The 20230-nt window shown below is 37.4% G+C and overlaps 1 protein-coding gene across 6 annotated transcripts in view; it reads left to right on the top strand.

Moving 5' to 3' along the window:
* Positions 1 to 20230, top strand: part of KLF12 (KLF transcription factor 12) — a 460616-nt gene that overhangs the window by 145342 nt on the left and 295044 nt on the right. For 4 of the 6 annotated variants that reach the window (XM_038007736.2, XM_073014388.1, XM_038007735.2 and 1 more), the window contains one exon: positions 1582 to 1645. In XM_038007736.2, coding sequence (XP_037863664.1) covers positions 1613 to 1645 — 33 coding nt within the window. In that variant the 5' untranslated portion in view covers positions 1582 to 1612. Of the gene's footprint in view, positions 1 to 1581; positions 1646 to 3438; positions 3521 to 20230 lie in introns of all 6 variants that reach the window. The other 2 variants (XM_073014391.1, XM_073014390.1) reach the window with 1 other exon arrangement.

Here is a 20230-nt window from a genome sequence, read left to right as displayed (position 1 = left end):
CTCTGAATTTCAAGAAAATGTTTTTAGTCTGCCACTATAATATTAAAATATTGGATTGCCTTTTTAGTAGCATGCCTGGTAAAAGCTGTAGTGCGTATTAGGGGACGTGTTTTGAGACATTGTTATAGCAAGAGAGACATATATATTTAAAGCTGGAATAAAATTAAAGGCCAGTTTCCTTCACCGGTCAAGCCCATGGAGCTTGTGAACTCTGCTGCATTTCATTTAAGGCCTTTATGAGTGAGTGAGTTCTTTTCAAATGTATGGGAACATACACAGGAAACCAGGCCCAGTGCTACAGCCCATAGACATTGGCACAGAATGGGCGCTGCTGAGAACTCCAGGGTGTGTCCCCTCTTGAGTGTAATTCCAAATGAAAAATAAAGTCAACTGTGCCTAATAAGCTGGCTCAACTGAATGCCAAAGAAAATTTGCCTCATGAGATGGAAATTCTGAAGCAAGTAACATAATGCTGAGAGAGAATAAATAGGAAGACTTGTAAGATATATCCAAATAGGGCAAATGGTCTATTATAATCAGAACTCCCCAACCCCATAATGTTTAATGATTTGGTGAGATCCTAATGGTCCTGGAGATTTTGAACCTTTTAGAAAACACATGAATATTTAATTTATATTTAACTTTTAAAAGAAGGGACATATATTAATTTAGGTCATTATTTATTTATTTATTTATTTATTTTTGAGACAGAGTCTCGCTCATGCCGCCCAGGCTGGAGTGCAGTGGCGCGATCTCGGCTGACTGCAAGCTCCGCCTCCCGGGTTTTTTACACCATTCTCCTGCCTCAGCCTCCCAAGTAGCTGGGGCCACAGGCGCCCGCCACCACGCCCGGCTAGTTTTTTTGTATTTTTTAGTAGAGACAGGGTTTCACCATGTTAGCCAGGAGGGTCTCGATCTCCTGACCTCGTGACCCGCCCATCTTGGCCTCCCAAAGTGCTGGGATTACAGGCTTGAGCCACCGCACCCGGCCAATTTAGGTCATTTTTTTAAAGTTACTTGGGTATTGGCTGACATGGAGCCACTACATTTATTTCTATTCATTATTCTGTACATTTTTATCAACTGTAAAGAAATTATCATTTCCCCAATAAAATGGCATTACTTTAAATTCTCTTAGTTGCTAAGAATAATGAAGCCAAGTGTTAAAGTTTGAGTATTTGGGGCTTCTCTTTGGGAGAGGAAATTTACTTACAAACCTTTTTTTTTTTTTTTTTTTTTTTTTTTTTTTTTTTGCCATTTTCTCCTCAGTTGTCTCCGTTGCATCCCTTTCTTTTTATTCTCCTCCTCCCTTCTTCCCTTGTTTTTGCCTAGGTATTCACTATTTAGTGCCCAGGATCTTGTCCTAGTGTCATAGCTGGTGTTTTTTCCTCTACTGCATTTTGCCCTTTCATGGCTGAAGAACAAGCCGACATCACATAGCTGAAGAAAAGATGTGCCTCAGCTCTATGATCACGAACTTAAGGAACTGTAGATTTAGGTTGTATTTTTTTTCCCCAAAGGAGGAATAACATCAACTTGTAGAACTTTCTCTCATCATTTGTCTTTGTGTTTTTCTTGCAGGATCAATGTGACTCTAAGAACAAATGGATGAATGAATATCCATATGAAGAGAAAAACAATAAAGGTCGGTTAGTCAAATGTTAAAATTGCATTGAAAATATTGCTACTTTGAGCATTACTTTTGGGCAGTTTATTCTCATTAGAGTACTTTCTTGTGTGAATACAAGACAGAGGTCAGTACTTACATGTGCATATCTATCTGTAAAATGTAATTTTTCTTTTTAGCCCCTTAAAAAATTATATGGAAGCAACTCCTCATTTTTTTCCTGCAAGTCTAGCTGTAATTCTTTTCCAGAACTTAAGCTGGTATTTTAAGAATCAACTTTCAGATGAATATTAAAAAATGGAAAACTGCTTGATGCAACTGATCACTGGTACAAAAAAAGAAGCCAGATTTTGTTTAATATACATCACTTTTCTACAAACGTAATTCTAATACCAGTGCCATATGGTACGTGATTGCTGTCAAATGCAGTCCTCTGCCCCTGAAGTCTCTGCTTTCCTCATAGAAGTAGGATCATCACAGAAAACTTTAATATTTGGTTTCTTACAAATACAGTATGAATTAACGTGTCAGGCGCAGGGGTGGGGTGTGATTTTCAACAGTCCTCAAATGATGGGCATTACCTTATTTGTGGTAGTTATTTGATATTTTCTTGTAGTTCCTACTGATTACAATGTAAAAATCATAGGTGACACTAAGAGAATTACAATATGTTAAACCATCTCTGTTTCATAAATACGGTTTTACACTGAGCAGGTCTCATACAGAGGCATGTGCCTCATAATTCCTCATGTAGCTGCTCAGCAATACAATTTCATATTTTCCTTCCCATATTACTCTTGCTGCTTCCAAATCGATGCATGACTTGCCATGTCTTTTTCTGCCAGCCTACCTTCATAGCTACTTACAAGTGATTTTCAAGGTTGTATCTTTCGCTTAAAATTGCCTTCTTCCATCCTCATTGCTAAAATTGCTCCTTTCTAGTATTTGTAAAGCGTTTAGACCTGTGGAGGGATACTGATTCAGATATGGTTCAAGGGAGACTTCTGCAGGTATCAGTAATGTTCTTTTTCATGACCTCAGTGTTGCCTGTGTGGGTGCATTCACTTTGTGAGGATTAACTGTACTGTGGACGTATTTGCATGTGGATCAGTGGTGTGTTAGTAAAGTGGTTCTCTGGGAGGAGGAGGGGAGAGGAGAGGCCTGATTGTAGTGTTTATCAATTCCTGTGGTGTAATTATTCCTACTATGGCTGCTTTCGAGGCTTTACCACCTGGCTTGCAAGATTCCTTAAAATTCAACAATTTGCTCTCATGAGCCAGGGATGAGCTAGCTCTAGCACACCATTGATAATTCCATTTATACAGTAAAGTTAAAAATTTTATGTATTCCTTAAGACTAGAATGGCGAAGGTAGTAAATTTAAATTTTCTTTTCTCTATATAAACATGGAAATGTTCTTTACTTATCATGCAAAATGTATTTATCCCTTTCCTTTAGAAATGATGTTGAGATAGTATTTATGTTTTTGTTTAGTTGTCATTAAATTTTTATATTTGAAAAGATCAATGTTAGCTTTGTAGGTTTATAAATTTTGGCAGTGTCATTATGCTGTAACTAATTTTTGTTATGACAACTGAAGATGATGGCAAAAAGAATCATTGTGTTACTAGTTACCCTGAAGATAAACCCTGAAAATATTATGATTGACTGTAATATATGTGATTCATTCTGAACAATTGTGCCTTATAGCTCATAATTCATGAGTTCAGAAGTCTTTAAGGAGAAAGGAGCAGTGAGTATTTAATTTAATGTGTGTGTCCCATTGAGATGGAGTCTCGCTCTGTCACACAGGTTAGAGTAGAGTGGCAGGATCTTGGCTCACTGCAACCTCCGCCTTCTGAGTTCAAATGATTCTCCTGCTTCGGCTTCCCAGGTAAGACTGGGATTACAGGTGCGTGCCGTGTTGCCTAGCTAATTTTTTGTATTGTTAGTAGAGACGGGGTTTCAGCATGTTGGCCAGGCTGGTCTTGAACTCCTGACCTCAAGTGATCCTCCCACCTTGGCCTCCCAATGTGTTGGGATTACAGGCATGAGCCACTGTACCCAGCCTCACTGCTGCCTGTTTAAAAATGATTTTTCATACATTTTATCCATTCTAGATGCCTTTGAACGGAGAATACATTAATGCTTGTTTTTAAGTCTGCTTGAATCAGATGCTGTTAGTTTTAGCAACGTCTGATTCAGGGAGAAAATTGCAGAGTTTGAAAATTTATCTTTTTCATATTTCAAATACATTGACAAGGTCAATATTAAGATGAAGTTTTTAAAATGTCAGCAGTGGAAGCTACATTGCCATAGTATACATAATTGAAAAGGGATTTGAATATGGCTTTTACAACTGTTTTGTATGTTTCCAGTTTGCCAGTGGTGACAAAATCCTGCCAAGAGCCATGGAATATCATGCTGTGCCTTTCTGCTTAGGTTCTAAAATTTAAATAGCCGATTTGGGATTTATAAAATTTCTGTTGTGTCCATACTGAGAGTTTTACTTTCAGGAGCAGTCTTCATCTGCCCTGTCCTTAAAAACAAACAAACAAAAACAAAACAAAACAAAAAACACAACTTTTGCATTAAGTTTTTCTTTACTTCATTCTTAAGTTCCTTCCTTTACTCAGCTTCACTGCACTTGGATTTGTCCCTTTGCCATCTGCCTTTAGAAAACGACAAATAAATTCTAAAAAGATTCCCGTTGTCCATTATTTCCTGCTCACAAACACCAGCATAAAGTCTGGTGGATACATGCTTCAGCGTATTTCAGCAGTTATCCTCTCTGTGAATATGGTGGCTTGTTGTGGACCTGGCTCCTTGCTTTGCTTCATTTTTCTTCCCCCGCAGCCATTTCAGTATGTTTACCCAGTGCTTCTCAGCAGCTGGCTTAGAGCAGGTGTTCAGAACATACCCACCCCACATATACATTAGTCTGGCTTATCAGAGTTCACATTAAAACTTTGCTTTGCGACTACCTCTGATGAACAGCTGCCTAACCACCCAGCATTAGCAGTGGGGTGACTTTTACTTTATGCATTTGGAAACCAAGAGAACAAGAGCAAGACTCTATGTGAACAATTTCATGCCACACAAAAAGGGTTTATTTCATAGTGATGGTTGTATAGCTTGTGGTTGCTTTACATTTCTTTTCCAAGTTCCAAGGCTCTTTCTTTGCACAGGATAGAGGGATTGTAATAGCAGCAATCCAGCTTTTCTTCCATTTTGAACTAAGTAGCCATAGCTGCTCCAAAAGCTGCAATTAATGTAAATGAAATGGATTGTTAGCATTGGCTGCTGTAAGTGTATGTAGGGTAGTTGCCTGGACAATAAAAGTGGAATCAAAAAGAGGCAGGCCTTAGCTCTGCAATTATTTGTCTGTTTGATCTGGGACCCCAGTGCCCTCTACTTGTGAATTCTAACTTTCTCATCTGCAAAGAGGAACTAATAACACCTGTCCTGCCCATTTCAAGAGTTGCTATGGGTATGAAAAAAGGACATATTTGTGAAAAAGATTTAAAGCTGTCAAGTTCTGAAAGTGTGCATGGTATTGATATTATTTGATTTTTGGCGTAAGAGAGATTCATGACATTATATGATTTCACATCACAAAGTCAGACATTTTCAGAAATTGAAGTGCCGTCAAAGGTCATTAATTCTAACATGCACTTGGTGCATGGCTACTATCCCTAAGACTTTGTTGGCTACATTAGTGTTATGTTGAGTACGCCTTAGAATTTCTTAGTTCATGTTGCATTCATCCTATTTCCAGGCATATATAATATTACTAAAAGTTTTTTTTTTATTGAGCCACATCAATAGACTTGATAATGATACCAACTAGTAGGTGTATCATAGTGTTTATTAAAATATCGTCTTGAATTGGGTCACTCCTTTTTCTGTCAAGTCACTTCAATTTTGGGGATCTCATTTATCTGGGAAATGGGAACAAAATGATATATGGAGATTTGGGAAAGATTATGGAATTATTGAAGGAGAGAAATACTTCATTATTTGAAAAGATGATGCGTTGTTCATTTTAAAACCATTAAAGCATGCAAAGCCGCGTCATCTCCCTGCCTCATATCTTCTGTTAATATTTGGTGAACATTATTTATAACTTCTCTGTATACATACATACAAATAATTAGAAACATTTTTTTTAAAAATAAGATCATATTTATACTTTGCATCTCTTATAAAGAGTAGTTTGCTTCCAATGGAATGAAAAAAAATCGGAATTGAATTTAAGCTTCAGGAATTGATTAACTTCATATTATGGAATTGATTAACTTCATATTAATATCCTTTTACCAAAATGATATTATTAACAGTTAATTAAAAAAACCCCAAACTTTGAATTCTGTTTTTTGAAATGACTGAATTTAACTTTAAACAGAATCTTTTGACTTTTTGTTGGAAAGATGGGAAAATTAATGAAGTTTCTTCTTGATTCCCTTTTTCCTCTTTTTGTTTTACTATTCTTTTAAAATTAAGGTTATTCACATTTATCTTATGATTCTTAATTGTAATGATCAAAGCTGTGAAGTATTATTACTTCCCTCAGAAATATGAATACATGGCTTCCCTGTCATCTGGCGTTTGGTGTCACTGCGAAGGTTGAAGCAAACTGATCTTTTCACTTGTTCTTGTTTTTTTTTTTTTTTGTCCAGGGTGCTAATGAACAATTATTTTAAACCTGAAAGTTCAGGAACTTCATCGATTGTTTTACTTTTTGTCATTCTGTTTCATTTTCTCTTGGATCTTGCTCTTAATATCTGAGAAGTGGAGTCTGTTTTTATGACAAGAGGTTTTAAAATTATATTTAAAGTACACTATTTTGTTCTTTAGTAACTTTGAAAATATGTGTGATGTTTCTCCTTGATTTTCCATATCTGTGGCCTTCATCTTCAACTTTTTAATTTCACTCAGTGTGCTTTCAAGTTGAACTTTTTAAAAAACTATGTTTTCAGTTAAATTCTTTACTTTTTTGTTCCCAAGGTAGCTATATTTCATAGCTGTGTTGACTTATTTTCATTTCTTTTAGTTATCTATTATTGTATCACGTGAACCCTTGTACATCCTGAACTTACACTTGTACCTCCGCCTTGAACATTTTTTTTAAAGAAACTTTTATCTGTAATTATTTTAATTTTTTGAGTCTATGAAGAGATATTTGTCTAAATTCTTCATCTGTTTGCTTGGGTTATTTCTACTGTGATTGTTCTTCATTGGCCTCTTGCTTACATTTCTCTCTGGCTTTTGGTATTTGTTGCTTTTACCTGCGGTTCTCATGGGCTCTCCCTGAGTATCGCCTATCTTTATATGGGGCTAGTGTTTGCCAGAGCACAGTATGAGCAGGAGCACCAGTGATTTGAGTATGAGCTACTGAGTGCAAATCTTTGACTTGATTTTGTTATTTCAAATACAGTGTAAATAAGGATGTCATTTCCAGAGTCTTTGCTCTGCTTCCATTGGACGGCAGTGCCCCTTAAGGGCTCCTGTCTTCCTTCCTTCTGTCATGTCAGGTAGAACCCCTTCATGAGGGAGCTGAGTTCCACAAAGGGCTGTGCCTGTGTGTTAGTTCTTTTAACAACACTTTCTCTGCTTTCTGAGAAATTGATCTGTATTCACTTGATTATGTCTGATGTCTATTCTAATCAAAGGGTCATTGAATAGGTCTGTGATTTTTACTTTTAGGAAATTCCATGTTTTGTTTGAGGTTTGAGGAACTGTGTATCAGCTCCCAGTTGCCTCTCACATTTCACAGTATTTGATAGATGTGCTTTGGTTGGGAATTTGAGTTTGTGACTTTTTACTTTCACTAAAGGTGGAGGATTTTTTATTTTTTCATTTTTTTAAATTTGCTTTACCCATTTTCAGTGGGTTTTAAAAGAAGGCTGTAAAAATGCCTTTACATTGGCATTTTGAATAAGTAACCTTTTAAATAGATTTAAGGGGCACATGGAGAATATCAAACTTGCTGTGGTGTTTAAAAAAATGACTTTGTACTCAGATTACCTGGTTTCCATCCTAGTTCTGCCAGTGTTCAACTTTGCTTGTATATTTCAGTTGCCATGTCTGTGATACGGCAATGACAGTAATAGTTCCTACTCCATAAAATTGGTGTGAAGGTTAAATGAGAAAAAAATTCTAAAGCATTTGCATATTGCCTGGTAGTTACTAGTGCTCATCAAAATAGCAGTTTTTATCATTTTAAGCTGTGTTAGTTGTGTTTAGAGTATAGTCAGTTTAGCTTTAGGAAAATTGGCTACTAGGCCAGCATTTGTATATTTTATTTCCTTTGACTGAAGAGCATGCTGGGATGCGTACCAGGTGTTCTTATAGGGCAGCTTCTGGTGTTGGGGTCTGATTGGGGATTTCCAAATTGTTCTACTCTGTGTTGATAAAGAACAGAATCATCGCCAGTTCTCTTGGAGGAAATAACAATGGATATGCTGTGATAGTTGGGGTATATGTTATTGGCTCACTTACAGAATGTTGGCTACTTCTGTCCTGTAGTGTTGCAAACACTACAATTCAGACATATATTTAGCATTTATTATTTGTTAGACCCTGGGCTAGAAAGATAAATTATATTTAGACTCTGCCTTGACGACTTCATCATCTGAGAGACAGACAGATAAGTTTCTACAATTGTATGTGATTGGTGCCATAATATATTTATTAGAGCCAGGGAATTGGGATGTGGGTTCTGGAAGGCTTCACATATAAAGTGACATTTGAGCTAGACCTTGAGTTGCCAGTATGACATTGACTGGAAGAAATGGGAGCAACCAAGAAAAGTTAGTTTAGAAAAAAATTCTTAGCAAATGCAAAAGTATGTATTTTTTCTTTGGGCACAAAAGTGCCCTGAAAAATTTCCTCTTAGAGTTAAAGATAAATGTGTGATAATCAGTGATTCCAGGGGGTCTACTGGAAGTGGCAGAACAAAGGAAGACAGGAGCCCTTCTCCTAAGGGGCACTGACGTGCCGTGGAAGCAGAGGGGAGACTCTGGAAATGACATCTTTCTTTAGACAGTATTGGAAATAACAAACACAAGTCAAAGATTTACATTTCAGCCAGAATGTGTTGAAGTTCATTTATCTTCTTCTCCTTTCCTCTCCTTCCTTCTCTCACTCTTCCCCTCTCTACCCTCCCTCTCCCTGCAGTTCCTCTCCTTCCCCCACTTCCTCTCCTTCCCCCACTTCCTCTTTCCTCCCACTTCCTCTACCCCCCTACTTTCTCTCCCCTCTCCCAATTCCTCTCTCCCCTCTCTTCCCCTCACTTTCTCTCCCCCCACTTTCTCTCTGCCTGTCCCTCTTCCCTTTGCCACTTCCACTTCCTCCCCTCCCTCCCTTCTTCTTTTTCTCTTCCCTGTTTACACATTTTCATTCTCTGGCCACTTGATTATAGTGGTTCTTCAGCTAAGCTATTTAAAGTACCTTACCAAAGTAATTATACTTTACCAGAAATTTTCAAGAGTGATCATAAAAATATGAGTATCTTTCAAATATCATTTTAGTTAAATTTTTTTTGACATAATGAGAACATTGTAGTGTTAAACCAGCATAGTAATTGATTATTAATATCATTTATTGAAGTATAATATCTATATAGTTTTATGTATCAACATTTGTATACTATTTTAATAAGGCAGCTTCTTCCCTTCTCTCAAGCTGATGTTAGGTGAGAATTTCTTACTTTCTCTAAAGAATTTTATTTAATAATATGAATAATTGTTGACTCAAGAAGTGTGATTTTTTGTGTCTTACACATAATCAATTTTTCAGTATATCTTATAATCTAATGGAATGGAACTTTCTCAAATATTCCAATTTAAGAATCAATTGATTATTCATATTTAACATGCTGCTTCAAATATTTGTGCCGTTAGAGCACGATAGTTAATATGAAAGTGAATTTATTTTTATTAAAGGCTTTTAATTTGTCTTCTATGTCCACTGTAACAAATTACCATAAACTTAATGGTTTTGGAAAAAAACACAAATTTATCTTAGAGTTCTGGTGATCAGAAGTCCAGTGATCTCACTGGGCTAAACTCAGAGTATTGGGAGGATTACGTTCCCTTCTGGAGGTCCTAGGGCTGATTCCATTTCCTTACCAGTATCTAGAGCCTACTCAGGTTCCTTGGTCCATTCAACTCCACCAACTTTGGGCTGAGTCCTTCTGGCATTGCCATCTCTCTGGTTCTCCTTCACGTTTAAGGACTATTGTGATTACTTTGGCCTATCCTAGATAATCCAGGATGGTCTCCTTATTTTCAGGTCAGGTGATTAGCAACTTTAATTCCATCTGTGACTTTCATTCCCCTTTGCCATGTAGTCTAACAGATTTCTGGGATTAGGACATGGACATCTTTGGGGGCCATTACTCTGCCAACCACAGGTTTTCAAGAACATAAGTGACTATGATTACAGGTACATGTTACTATTGTCATAGACACGTGGTTGGGAGTTTTGGAAGAATTCTCATTTTACTAATTCCATTAATAGTCAAACAAATTATGATTTATGTCAATCAAAATATAATTTTCTTCCTTCTTGCGACTGGAAGAAAAAAGTGCATTCAAATCATTGTTGCAGCTAAATGAAGCAAGTGATAATATTAAAATTTCCCATTATAAAAAATCTAATAAATATCTAATATTTTTGCAAACAGTAGATTATTTAACACAGTTTCACATGGTGATGCTATAGTTTTATGTGCCTTCAAAGCTAGATGAACCACTTTTAGAATTCATCAGACTTTTTGGCGTAACAAACTTTCCTTTATTTTTCTATGTTGTTATTTGTAGCATATCTGATAAAATTAAAATCTAGTTTCAGGAAACATGATTGGTTATCTTGTTAAAAGCTCTTGAGGTGATAGCATGCACTTACAGCCCATACACTTACTAAGACACCCTGTATCCCTTACAGGTGTGGCTCTGGAGCTGTACTTAAAGTTTAGTTAATATCTAGCCAGCAGCTATCCATTGAAATTAACCGATAAGCTAGGGCTGTTGCCTCTTTCAGGGTAGCCAGATCTTTTAGATTTCAAAGAACTTTTTCAGGGGGAATTTTTTTGATTGTTTTTGTTACCGAAGTGAGGAAAAGTTCTGTATACCTTTTTCTTTTCATCCGTCTTCACACAGCAGAGTCTAAGGGGAGCAAAATCTGTGAGAGGGGCCTTTTGCAGTTTTAATAGCTTCACGTCTCAGGGATGACTCCTTTAATTTGGAATACTAATAGCTGGCATCTAGGGGAAAATGAAAGGCCACTTGACAATGAGAAGCTGGAAGATTGAGAGCAAACACATGGAGAGTCGTCAGAGCCAGAATTGTGAGTAACAAGGGGGCAGTAGTTACACAGAGAGTCTGGGGTTTGGGACCCTGAGCCTGGTTTAAAGCCTCCTTCTAATGTTGCACACTGTGATAACCACTGGTTGTCGGCCTTGCACCCTTCTGCCATGAGTAGTCCCTTTCCCTGTTCTCAATCATATGCACTCAAATTGAAGGGTAGGTGTTCCTTTTTAACTGAGAGTTGAGTGTCCTTTTGAACTGAGAGTTGGAATCTAGGCACATTGTGACAACCGCGATTTCATCATCTATTGCTGCAAAACGGAGCATCCCAGGTTAGTGGCTTAAAGCAAAAGCAGTGTGTATTTTGCTCTTGAAGTGGCTACTTGGGTAGGACTTGGTGGAGTCGCCTTCTCCTTGCTCTGCTCAGTGACTGCCAAGGTTCAAAGGCTGATGACTGGAATCATGAAGACTCGCTGAGATGTTTTCCAGTCAGTGCTGGCTCTCTCAGCCAGTCTGTTGGCTGCAACGCCTTCATGTGGCCGAGGCTTCCTTAACAGTAAAGCTGCGTACTGGAGCAGGTGGGTGGGGAGAACACTAGGCAGAAGCCGCGTCACCCTTGGAAGTGATGCCACGTGATTTCCCCATATTCTGTTCATCTCGATGATTATAAAGAGGCTCATTAATTCAAAAGGAGGAGATATATCCCCCACCCTTTTATGGGAGAGTGGAAACATTATGGAAGTGCACATGTGACTGGAGATACTGTAGTGAACAGTTCTGGAAAACATCGTCAGCTACAGTTCGTCTTCAAACTGGAGGAATCCGTAAACGTTTTGTTTTTCTGGAACTAGTTCTGGTGCCAAATTCTGTATCAATTGGGGTGTGAAAAGAGAAACAGAAAGAGGGGAAAAGTGCTAAATATAGGACTTAAAAGGACTTGACCGTCTGTGATGGTAGGAACTAGTTAAGCACATTATGTATGGCTGTTGTTTCTATATATTTGGTGCCAGAGCTGAAGTCAGCAGGGCGAGCAGTTGGGAAGGAAGGATGAAAGTGGAGGGCAGGAGAGGACGGACACACTGGATATGCGAGGGTGCGTGCCAGTCCACACAGACCCTTACTGATCATAAGCCTCCAACTTCAGAGAGGTCGGGGAACTGTGGGAAAAGCTGGCACCCCTCCCTGAGCAAGATATATCATGACCCATGAATAAAATAAGCAGATGAAAGCAATCCCATGGACCGAACACTTTCCTGTGCCAGTGAGGAGAGAGGGCACATCGGTGACAGTGTGTGTGAGCTGCACCTTCCGAGTGTGAAATGCATGCAGCAGCTGCTTCACTTCTGTCCAGTCCCGCCTGAATGGCTCTTATAACCCAAGAATGACGGCACGCTGCAGGGAAGACAGTTCTGAAAATGTAGACATGTAGTTGAGATAGTTCAAATCCACCAAGTCTCTCCTTGCCTATTCTCTGCCGTTTCACTTGCAGCTCCACCCCCTTGCTGTTCTCCCCACCTGAGGATCTTAGATTATAGACCTCTGTTGGTCCCTGTTCTTTCCTTGATTTTCCCATTTCTGTCTGAAGCACTGCTTGTGGGACCCAGCCTTGTAGTGGAGAGGACCCTGCTGTCACATGAATGGACGTCTCCACATGAGGAAGGCTCATCTGCCCTAGAATACCACCTGCCTGGATTCACGGCTTATGAACTCTGCACAACTCTGAGAACCTGCAAGATTATTTATGGCCTCTTGTTGCTTTTTCGTATGGTACTTGACTCAGTTACTGCTGTCTGTTGTGGTTGAGACCACTCCGCTCCCTGGATTTTGGATCTTGACTGCCTGTCTGTAATGCTGTAGACCAGTCAGGCTTGGGCCAGGGCTTTGTGGCCTCAGGGATTTGTGATTGAGAGTTTAGGAAAGAGAAAACATAACTTCAGGAAAAGGAGGATTCTGATTTTGAACATGATGGAAGTATGTGAATAATCGGGGCATCAGGGACTTGTCCAGATAGTAAAGTTTAGAGCAGAATTATGAGCAAGCATGATAATAGTTTATATTCAGAACATGAATGAATAATGTAAAGGCTGGGAGTAAGTTAGAGGGAAGGTTGGCAGGCAGTAACTGGGAGGATATGGTGCTGGAGAACACCTGATAAGCAGGAATGTGGTAATTCAGACGGAGGTTCATGAACCAGGAGGCACTGATACTGGAGAGAAGAATGAAGTGGATAGTATCACTAAGTTGAATCATGCTGGCACCAAGAAAGGTGGTGGCATGGGGCAGCTTCTGTACAGCAGGGCTGGAATGCAAGTGGCTTTTTTATTACATGTTAAGTCTTAGACTGTACCAGGGTTGCTTGCCTGGCATTCTGGTTGAGCCATAGTACGGGACTAGGAAATCCTGTATACTTGAACTACTAGGAAGAAAGATAAAGGGATTATTTGGTGAGGTGAGTGATGGTAGACAGGGAGAGGGTGCGAGCATCATACTGGATAAGTATTAAGCTGCCTTATAGAGATCTTTTCAATGAATATTTGAACAAAAGGTTGAATGAAAGGTGAGTAAGAGCAAAAGAAGGACAATGAGAGAAAAATGAGAATGAATTTTACTTTTTTTTTCTTTTTTTGGAAAGAAGTGTTAAAGAGTATGATAATATGTGACAGAAGAAAGAAAAATGAAATCCTGAAAAAAATGAAAAGTGGGTGACGGAAAACCTGAAATATTGAATATTTCTTTTATTAAGATAGAGTTTTCCAGTATGTGGTAGATGAAGGAAAGGGTCTGGTTTACAGGAGTTAACTATGAGAAAAATGGCAAGAGAGGGATTTTCCTAAGTAGTTACTCTCCATGGCTAGGCTGATATCATAGTAAAAATACTCTGAATGTACTTCTTAGACTATTGTTAAAAATAGTAACAAATATGAAGGTGTTTTTTCCTATACCAAGTGTATTTATGATCTACACATTTGTGCTAACCCAATAATTTTATAATGAGGCATCTAGCAACAAGATTTCTTTTTTATTTTTTAATGGAAGATATCCTTTCTGACAGTTGTCTTTGCCTAAGTGTACATTTACCTTGCAATGCATATGGGACCAAGAAAACCCCCCAAACAGAACCTCCTCCTCCTCTTTCATTTCTTTTAGTTCGTTGAGTGTTCTGAGGATTTTCTTCTTAACCACTTTTCCTTGTTCTTTTTATATTGCAAATTAAGTTTCTATTCATGTCTTAAAAATAAAATAACTGCTTCTGTTGTGTGATGAGCATATCACCTCAATAAACAAATCCTAATCAATGAAGTTAATGTTTTTCAAAATCAGACTTTGAAGGTTCTTGTTTAACCAATTAAAAGAATTAATCACTCTAGTTGACAAAGCACTAGGGAGATAATTTAAGTTATTAAGTATTTGAAAGATAAAAAAAGAATATATATGTATTGACTACTGTGTAAATTGTAAGCCGTGATAACAGAGAAACCTAACTTAAAAAAATAGATTGTTTCCAGCATTTTTTTCAAGACCCCTTTTAGTCCATTTCTTAGTCTGTCAGGGCTGCTATAACAAAATACCTTAGACTGAGTAATTTATAAATACTAGAAATGTATTGCTCAGAGTTCGGAAGCTGGAAAGTCCGAGATGAACTCTCCAGCAGATTTAGTGTCTGGCCAGGGGTTACTCTTAGCTGCATTTTCTCATGGCAGAAGGGACAAGGCAGCTTCGTAAATCACTTCCTAAAAGGCACCGCCTCTTATTACCACCACAGTGGAGATTAGGATTCGACACGAATTTTGGAGGGACACAATCAGACAGTAGCAGTCCCAGACATAACCATTTATCCTGAATTTTGTATTATCATTTTCTTTCTTTTCATCATATATAAATACATGTTCAAGCTATGTATCATTTACTTTTGTTTGTTTTGAGACATTTGAATAGTACCATATGGTTTATATTTTTATGATCTGCTTTTATTACTTGACATTATTTTTGATATTCATTCACATTGATGCATATAGGTAAGATTATTTATTTTCACAAATGAATAGAATTCTATTTTATGACTACAACATAATTTATCCATTTTTCAGCAATGGACATTCCTATTCTTTTAAGCTTTTTGCTATCTTAAAACCTGCTCTGAAGAGTCATTTAAATGTGTCCTGGTACAAATATAGAAGATTTTCTCTGGAATATATACCCAGAAGTAGAATTGCTGGATTGCAGAGAAATTTTTAACTCTCCTAGATAATGTCCAATTGTTTTCCCATGTAGTTGCAACAGTTTTTGTTTGTTTGTTTGTTTGTTTGTTTCTGAGACAGGGTCTTTGTCTCCCAGGCTGGAGTGCGGTGGCCCAAACGAAGCTCGCTGTAGCCTCAACTGCCCTGGCTCAGCAATCCTCCTGCCTCCATGTCCCAAGTAGCTGGAACTTCAGGCAGGCATCACCATGCCTGGCTAATTTTTGTATTTTTGTAGAGACGAGGTTTTGCCACGTTGCCCAGGCTGGTTTCGAACTTCTGGCCTCAAGTGATCCTGCTGTCTTGGCCTCTCAGAGTGCTGGAATTACAGGTGTGAGCCACTGTGCCCAGCCTGCAACAGTTCCTAAATAGTACTGGTTAATAGTCCCATTTTCCCACATCCATACTATCTGTTGGTGTCTGCTGACATTTGAAGATTTGTGAATCTGGTGTGCGTTAAATAGTGTCTCACTGTAGTTTTAATTGCATTTTGTTATTAATGGTTCATATGTTTATTGATTATTTGGGCTTCATCTTCTGTGGAATTATTTTTGTCTTTTGCCCATTTTTCTAATGAATGGTGGTCTTTTTTGGGAGGGATGATGGGGTAGATATTCAGGATTGATTAAAGGTATAGAAATTATTTTCTCTGAGATGGTGGACTTTCTTTTTACTTTGATTTTTACTTTTTACTTTCTTTTTATTTTGATTTAATATTAGTTTTGTTGAATTTATAAATATGTTTAATGCGTTTTCTATTCAACTTGATCATGATAATTTTATATCCCACTGGGATATGTTTAATAATATTTTATATAGGATATTTGCATCTATTTTCATAAGTGAGATTGACTGTAACTTTTAAAAAAATATTCTGACTGGTTTTGGTAGCCATGTTAGAATCTTTTTCTATCTTTTGGAAGAATGTGCATAAACAGAATTATCTACTTTTTAAGGATTTGGTAGAACCCATTTATAAAATATCTAGGATGAGTGGCTTTTTGTGGGTAAAATTTGAACTTAAAATTCAATTTTTAATGGTAATAAGACCAGGTTTTCAGTTTCTTCTTGAGTCAGATTTGGTTAAGTTGTGTTTGGTTTATTGTAAGCTTTCAAATGCATTAGGGTAAGATTGTACTAGTTTGCTAGGGCTGTATAACACAGTACCACAGATTGCATGACTTAAAACAACAGAAATTTATTTTCTCACATTTCTGAGGGCTAGAAGTCCAAGATAAGGTCTTAGCAGGGTGGGATTTTTTCTGAGGCCCCCTCCCTGGCTTGGAAATGGCTGTCTTCACTCTGTGCCTTCACGTGGTCTTTTTTTCCTGTGTGTCTTTGTGTCCTAATCTCCTCCTCTTATAAGAACACCAGCCATTGAAGTAGGATCTACCCATATGACCTTATTTTATCATAATTACCTCTTTTGAAGTCCCTATCTCTAAATAGAGTCTCAGTAGTCTGAGGCACTACAGGTTAGGACTTCAACATATGAATTTCTGGAGGGCCAAAATTTAGCCATAACAAAAATGTTCACAGTAGTCTATTATATGTTTAACCTTGCTGTATCTGTACTTGTCTCCCCTTGTGCTTTATTTAGTTTGTTTCATAATGATTGATTGCTTTTACATTATTCTTTTATTTGATAAATCTTACCCCGGATTTGACAATTTCATAGTCTTTTGAAAGCATTTCCTTTTGTTTATTTTCATTGTATCTTCTCTATTTTGTTAACTTTGTCTTTTTCTTAAAATTTCTGAGTTTATTCTCATATTCTTTGTCTTGTAAATTTAGTTGCTAGGCAAATTAATCTTTAATTTAAAAAAATTTCTATCCAGACAGCATTAGCTATATTCCATGATTTGTGTGTGTGTGTGTGTGTGTGTGTGTGTTTAAAAACAGACTGTTTTTGAAAGAAACTTCAGGTTCATAGCAAAGTTGAGCAGAATACGTAGAAATTCCCCATAATACCCCCTGCTTCGACACACATGTAGCCTCTCCCATTATCAACATACCCCCCCAGGATGATATATTTGTTACAGTTGAGTAACCTACCTTGAGGTATCATTATCACCCAAAGTTCCTAGTTTCTATTAGTGTTTCCTCTGAGTGTTGTATATTCTATGGGTTTTAACAAATGTACAATGGCACTTATCCTCCGTTGTAGTTTCATATAAAGCAGTTTCACTGCCATGAAAATCCTCAGTGCTCTTTTTGTTCATCCCTCTCTCTCCCCAACCCTTGGCAACCACTGATTGTTTTATTGTCTTCGGATTATTATCCTTTTCAAGGATATTTCATAGTTGGAATTATAATAGTGTGTAGCCTTTTCAGATTTGCTTCTTTCACTTAGCAATATGTATATAAGTTTCCTTCATGTCTTTTCATGACTGATAGCACACATTTCTTTTTAGTACTGAATATTTCGTGGTCTGGATGTCTCAGTTTATCTGTTCACCTACTGAAGGATACCTTGGGTGGTCCCTACTTTTAGCAACTATAAATAACACTGCTATTAACATCTGTATGCATATTTTTGTGTAGATACAAGTTTTCAACTTATTTGGCTAAATACCAAAGAGTAAGGTTGCTAGATCGTTAAGCTGGGAACCTGAACTTCAGGGGGTTAAAAAAAAAAAAAAACAATTGGTGGATCTTGAAGTAAGCATTAGTTTACTTTTGTAAGAGTCTAACAAATTGTCTTCCAAAGTGGCTGTTTCATTTTGCTTTCCCACCAGCAATGAGTGAGAGTCCTTGTTGCTCCACATACTTGCCAACGTTTGGAGTTGTCAGTGTTCTGGATTTTGGTTATTCTGAGTGTGGTGTTGTATTATTGTTGCTTTAATTTGCATTTCCCTAATAATCATATAATGTGGAACATTTTTTCCATATGCTTATTTGCCATCTTTATATCTTTTTCAGTGAGGTCTCTGTTAAGGTCTTTGGGACATTTTTTTACACTCTTCTTTTTTTCTGAACTTTGAGTTCTGTGCATATTTTGGATGACAGTCTTTACAGATATGTCTTTTGCAAATATTTTTTCCCCAGTCTTTTACTTATCTTTTCATTCCCTTGACAGTGTCTTTCACATAGCAAAAATTTTTCATTTTAATGAAGTTCACCTTATCAGTTATGTCTTTCATGGATTGTGTCTTTGGTTTCGTGTCTAAAAAAAATCATCTTTGAACTGGGGATCACCTAGATTTTCTCTTATTTTCTAGGGTTTTAGAGTTTTACATTTTACTTTTAGGTCTGTGATCTGTTTTGAGTTAATTTGTATAAAAGGGTATAAGCTCTGTGGCTAGATTTAGTTTTTTGCACATGGATGTCAAGTTGTTCCAGCACGATTTGTTGGAAAGACTATCTTTGCTCCATTTTATTGCCTTCGCTCCTTTGTTAAAGATTAGTTGACTATATTTATGTGGGTCTATTTCTGAACTCCATTCTGTTCCACTGATCTGTTTGTTTGTTCTTTTGCCAAGACCAGACTGTCCTGATTATTATTGTAGCTTTATAGTAATTCTTGGAGTCAGGTAATGTCAATTCTTCAACATTGTTCTTCTTCAATATTATATTAGCTATTCTAGGTCTTTAGCCTCTCCATATAAACGTTAGAATTAATTTGTCAGTATTACAAAATAACTTGTTAGAATCCCATCAGTTGTGATGTGAAGTATTTTCATTCAATCCTATTCATTTTATTTATTTTATTATAACTTTTTCTGAGAGTTCTGTGTTAAACCACTATACTAAATTACCAAGTGCTAATTTCATTGTGTTATATTTATAGCATGTAGTCTGCTTGGTACTAATTTTTTATGGCTTTGCTATATGGCGTAGTTCAAGGGTAATTTTTGTAAATGCTTTGTATGTGTTTGAAAAGAATGTAGAATGTATGTTATCTAGCTGGGAACGGTGGCTCATTCCTGTAATCCCAGCTCTGGGAGGCTGAGGTGAGCAGATCACTTTGAGCTCAGGAATTTGAGACCACCTTGGTCAACATGGTGAAACCCCACCTCTACAAAAAAAATACAAAAGCTAGCTGGGTATTAGTGGCTCATGCCTGTAGTCCCAGCTACTCAGGAGACTGAGGTGCTTGAGCCCGGGAAGCGGAGGTTGCAGTGAGTCAGTATCATGCCACCGCACTCCAATCTGGGTGACAGAGTAAGACCCTGTCTCAAAAAAAAAAAAAAAAAAAAGTATGTTACCTTCTTATTGTATACATCCTTGTATATTTGCCCAATAGATAAAGCTTTCACTTACTTTTCTTAAAATTTCTATAACCTTACTGAGTTTTGCTTTGCCAATCTCCCATGGATGAAAGAACTGTTTGAAATCTCTGATTTCAATGATAGTTTTGTCAGTTTCTCCTTGTGTTTCTAAAAGTTTTGACTTTATATGTTTTGAACTATGCTAAGTAGGTGCCTAGAAAATTGACTCTGTCTCACTGCTTAGTGATCTTCCTTGTAATGTGTTTTACCTAAATGCCTGTTAGTCTGAATTTAACATACGTACTCCAGCTACTTAGTTTCTTTCAGCATGGTGAGGATATTATTTCGGTTCACTCTAAATGTAGTCATTAAAAAATTATAAGCAGGAGAGTTACATGATCAAGAGTTCTGCAAAGATGACATGGGCTTCTATATAGAAAATGGATTAGAAAATTGCAAACAACTGGAGTAGGGAGGCTGCTGTGGGGCAGCGTGAGATGGTGTTGGCTTGGCTTCGGAGTGTTAACACCTGCCATAGAGATAAAGGGAAGTTCGTCATATGTTTCTGAGGTAGAATTGAGAGATACTGATGATTGTTGTTGAGGGTGATCTGAAAGAGTGTGTGGATGATGAAGCTTCAATTTCTATCTTGAGCAACCGGTTCCTTGGAATGATCATTTGTCAGCTTTGAGGTGCTTCAGAGGGGCCTGCTCCTAAATCCATTTTTGTACCTGTTTCAGTTATTTATTTTTCAAGAGTGTATTGAGAGTTGTTGCTGAAGAACAACTTTCATACTTGTTGCTTTAGAGAGGATTAAAATAAGGTTTATAATGTATGGGTCAGCTGT

Source organism: Chlorocebus sabaeus, chromosome 3 (genome assembly GCF_047675955.1).
Source record: "Chlorocebus sabaeus isolate Y175 chromosome 3, mChlSab1.0.hap1, whole genome shotgun sequence".
NCBI lineage: Eukaryota > Metazoa > Chordata > Mammalia > Primates > Cercopithecidae > Chlorocebus > Chlorocebus sabaeus.
Note: the sequence above shows the minus strand (reverse complement) of the source record. Positions and strands in the feature narration are given on the sequence as shown.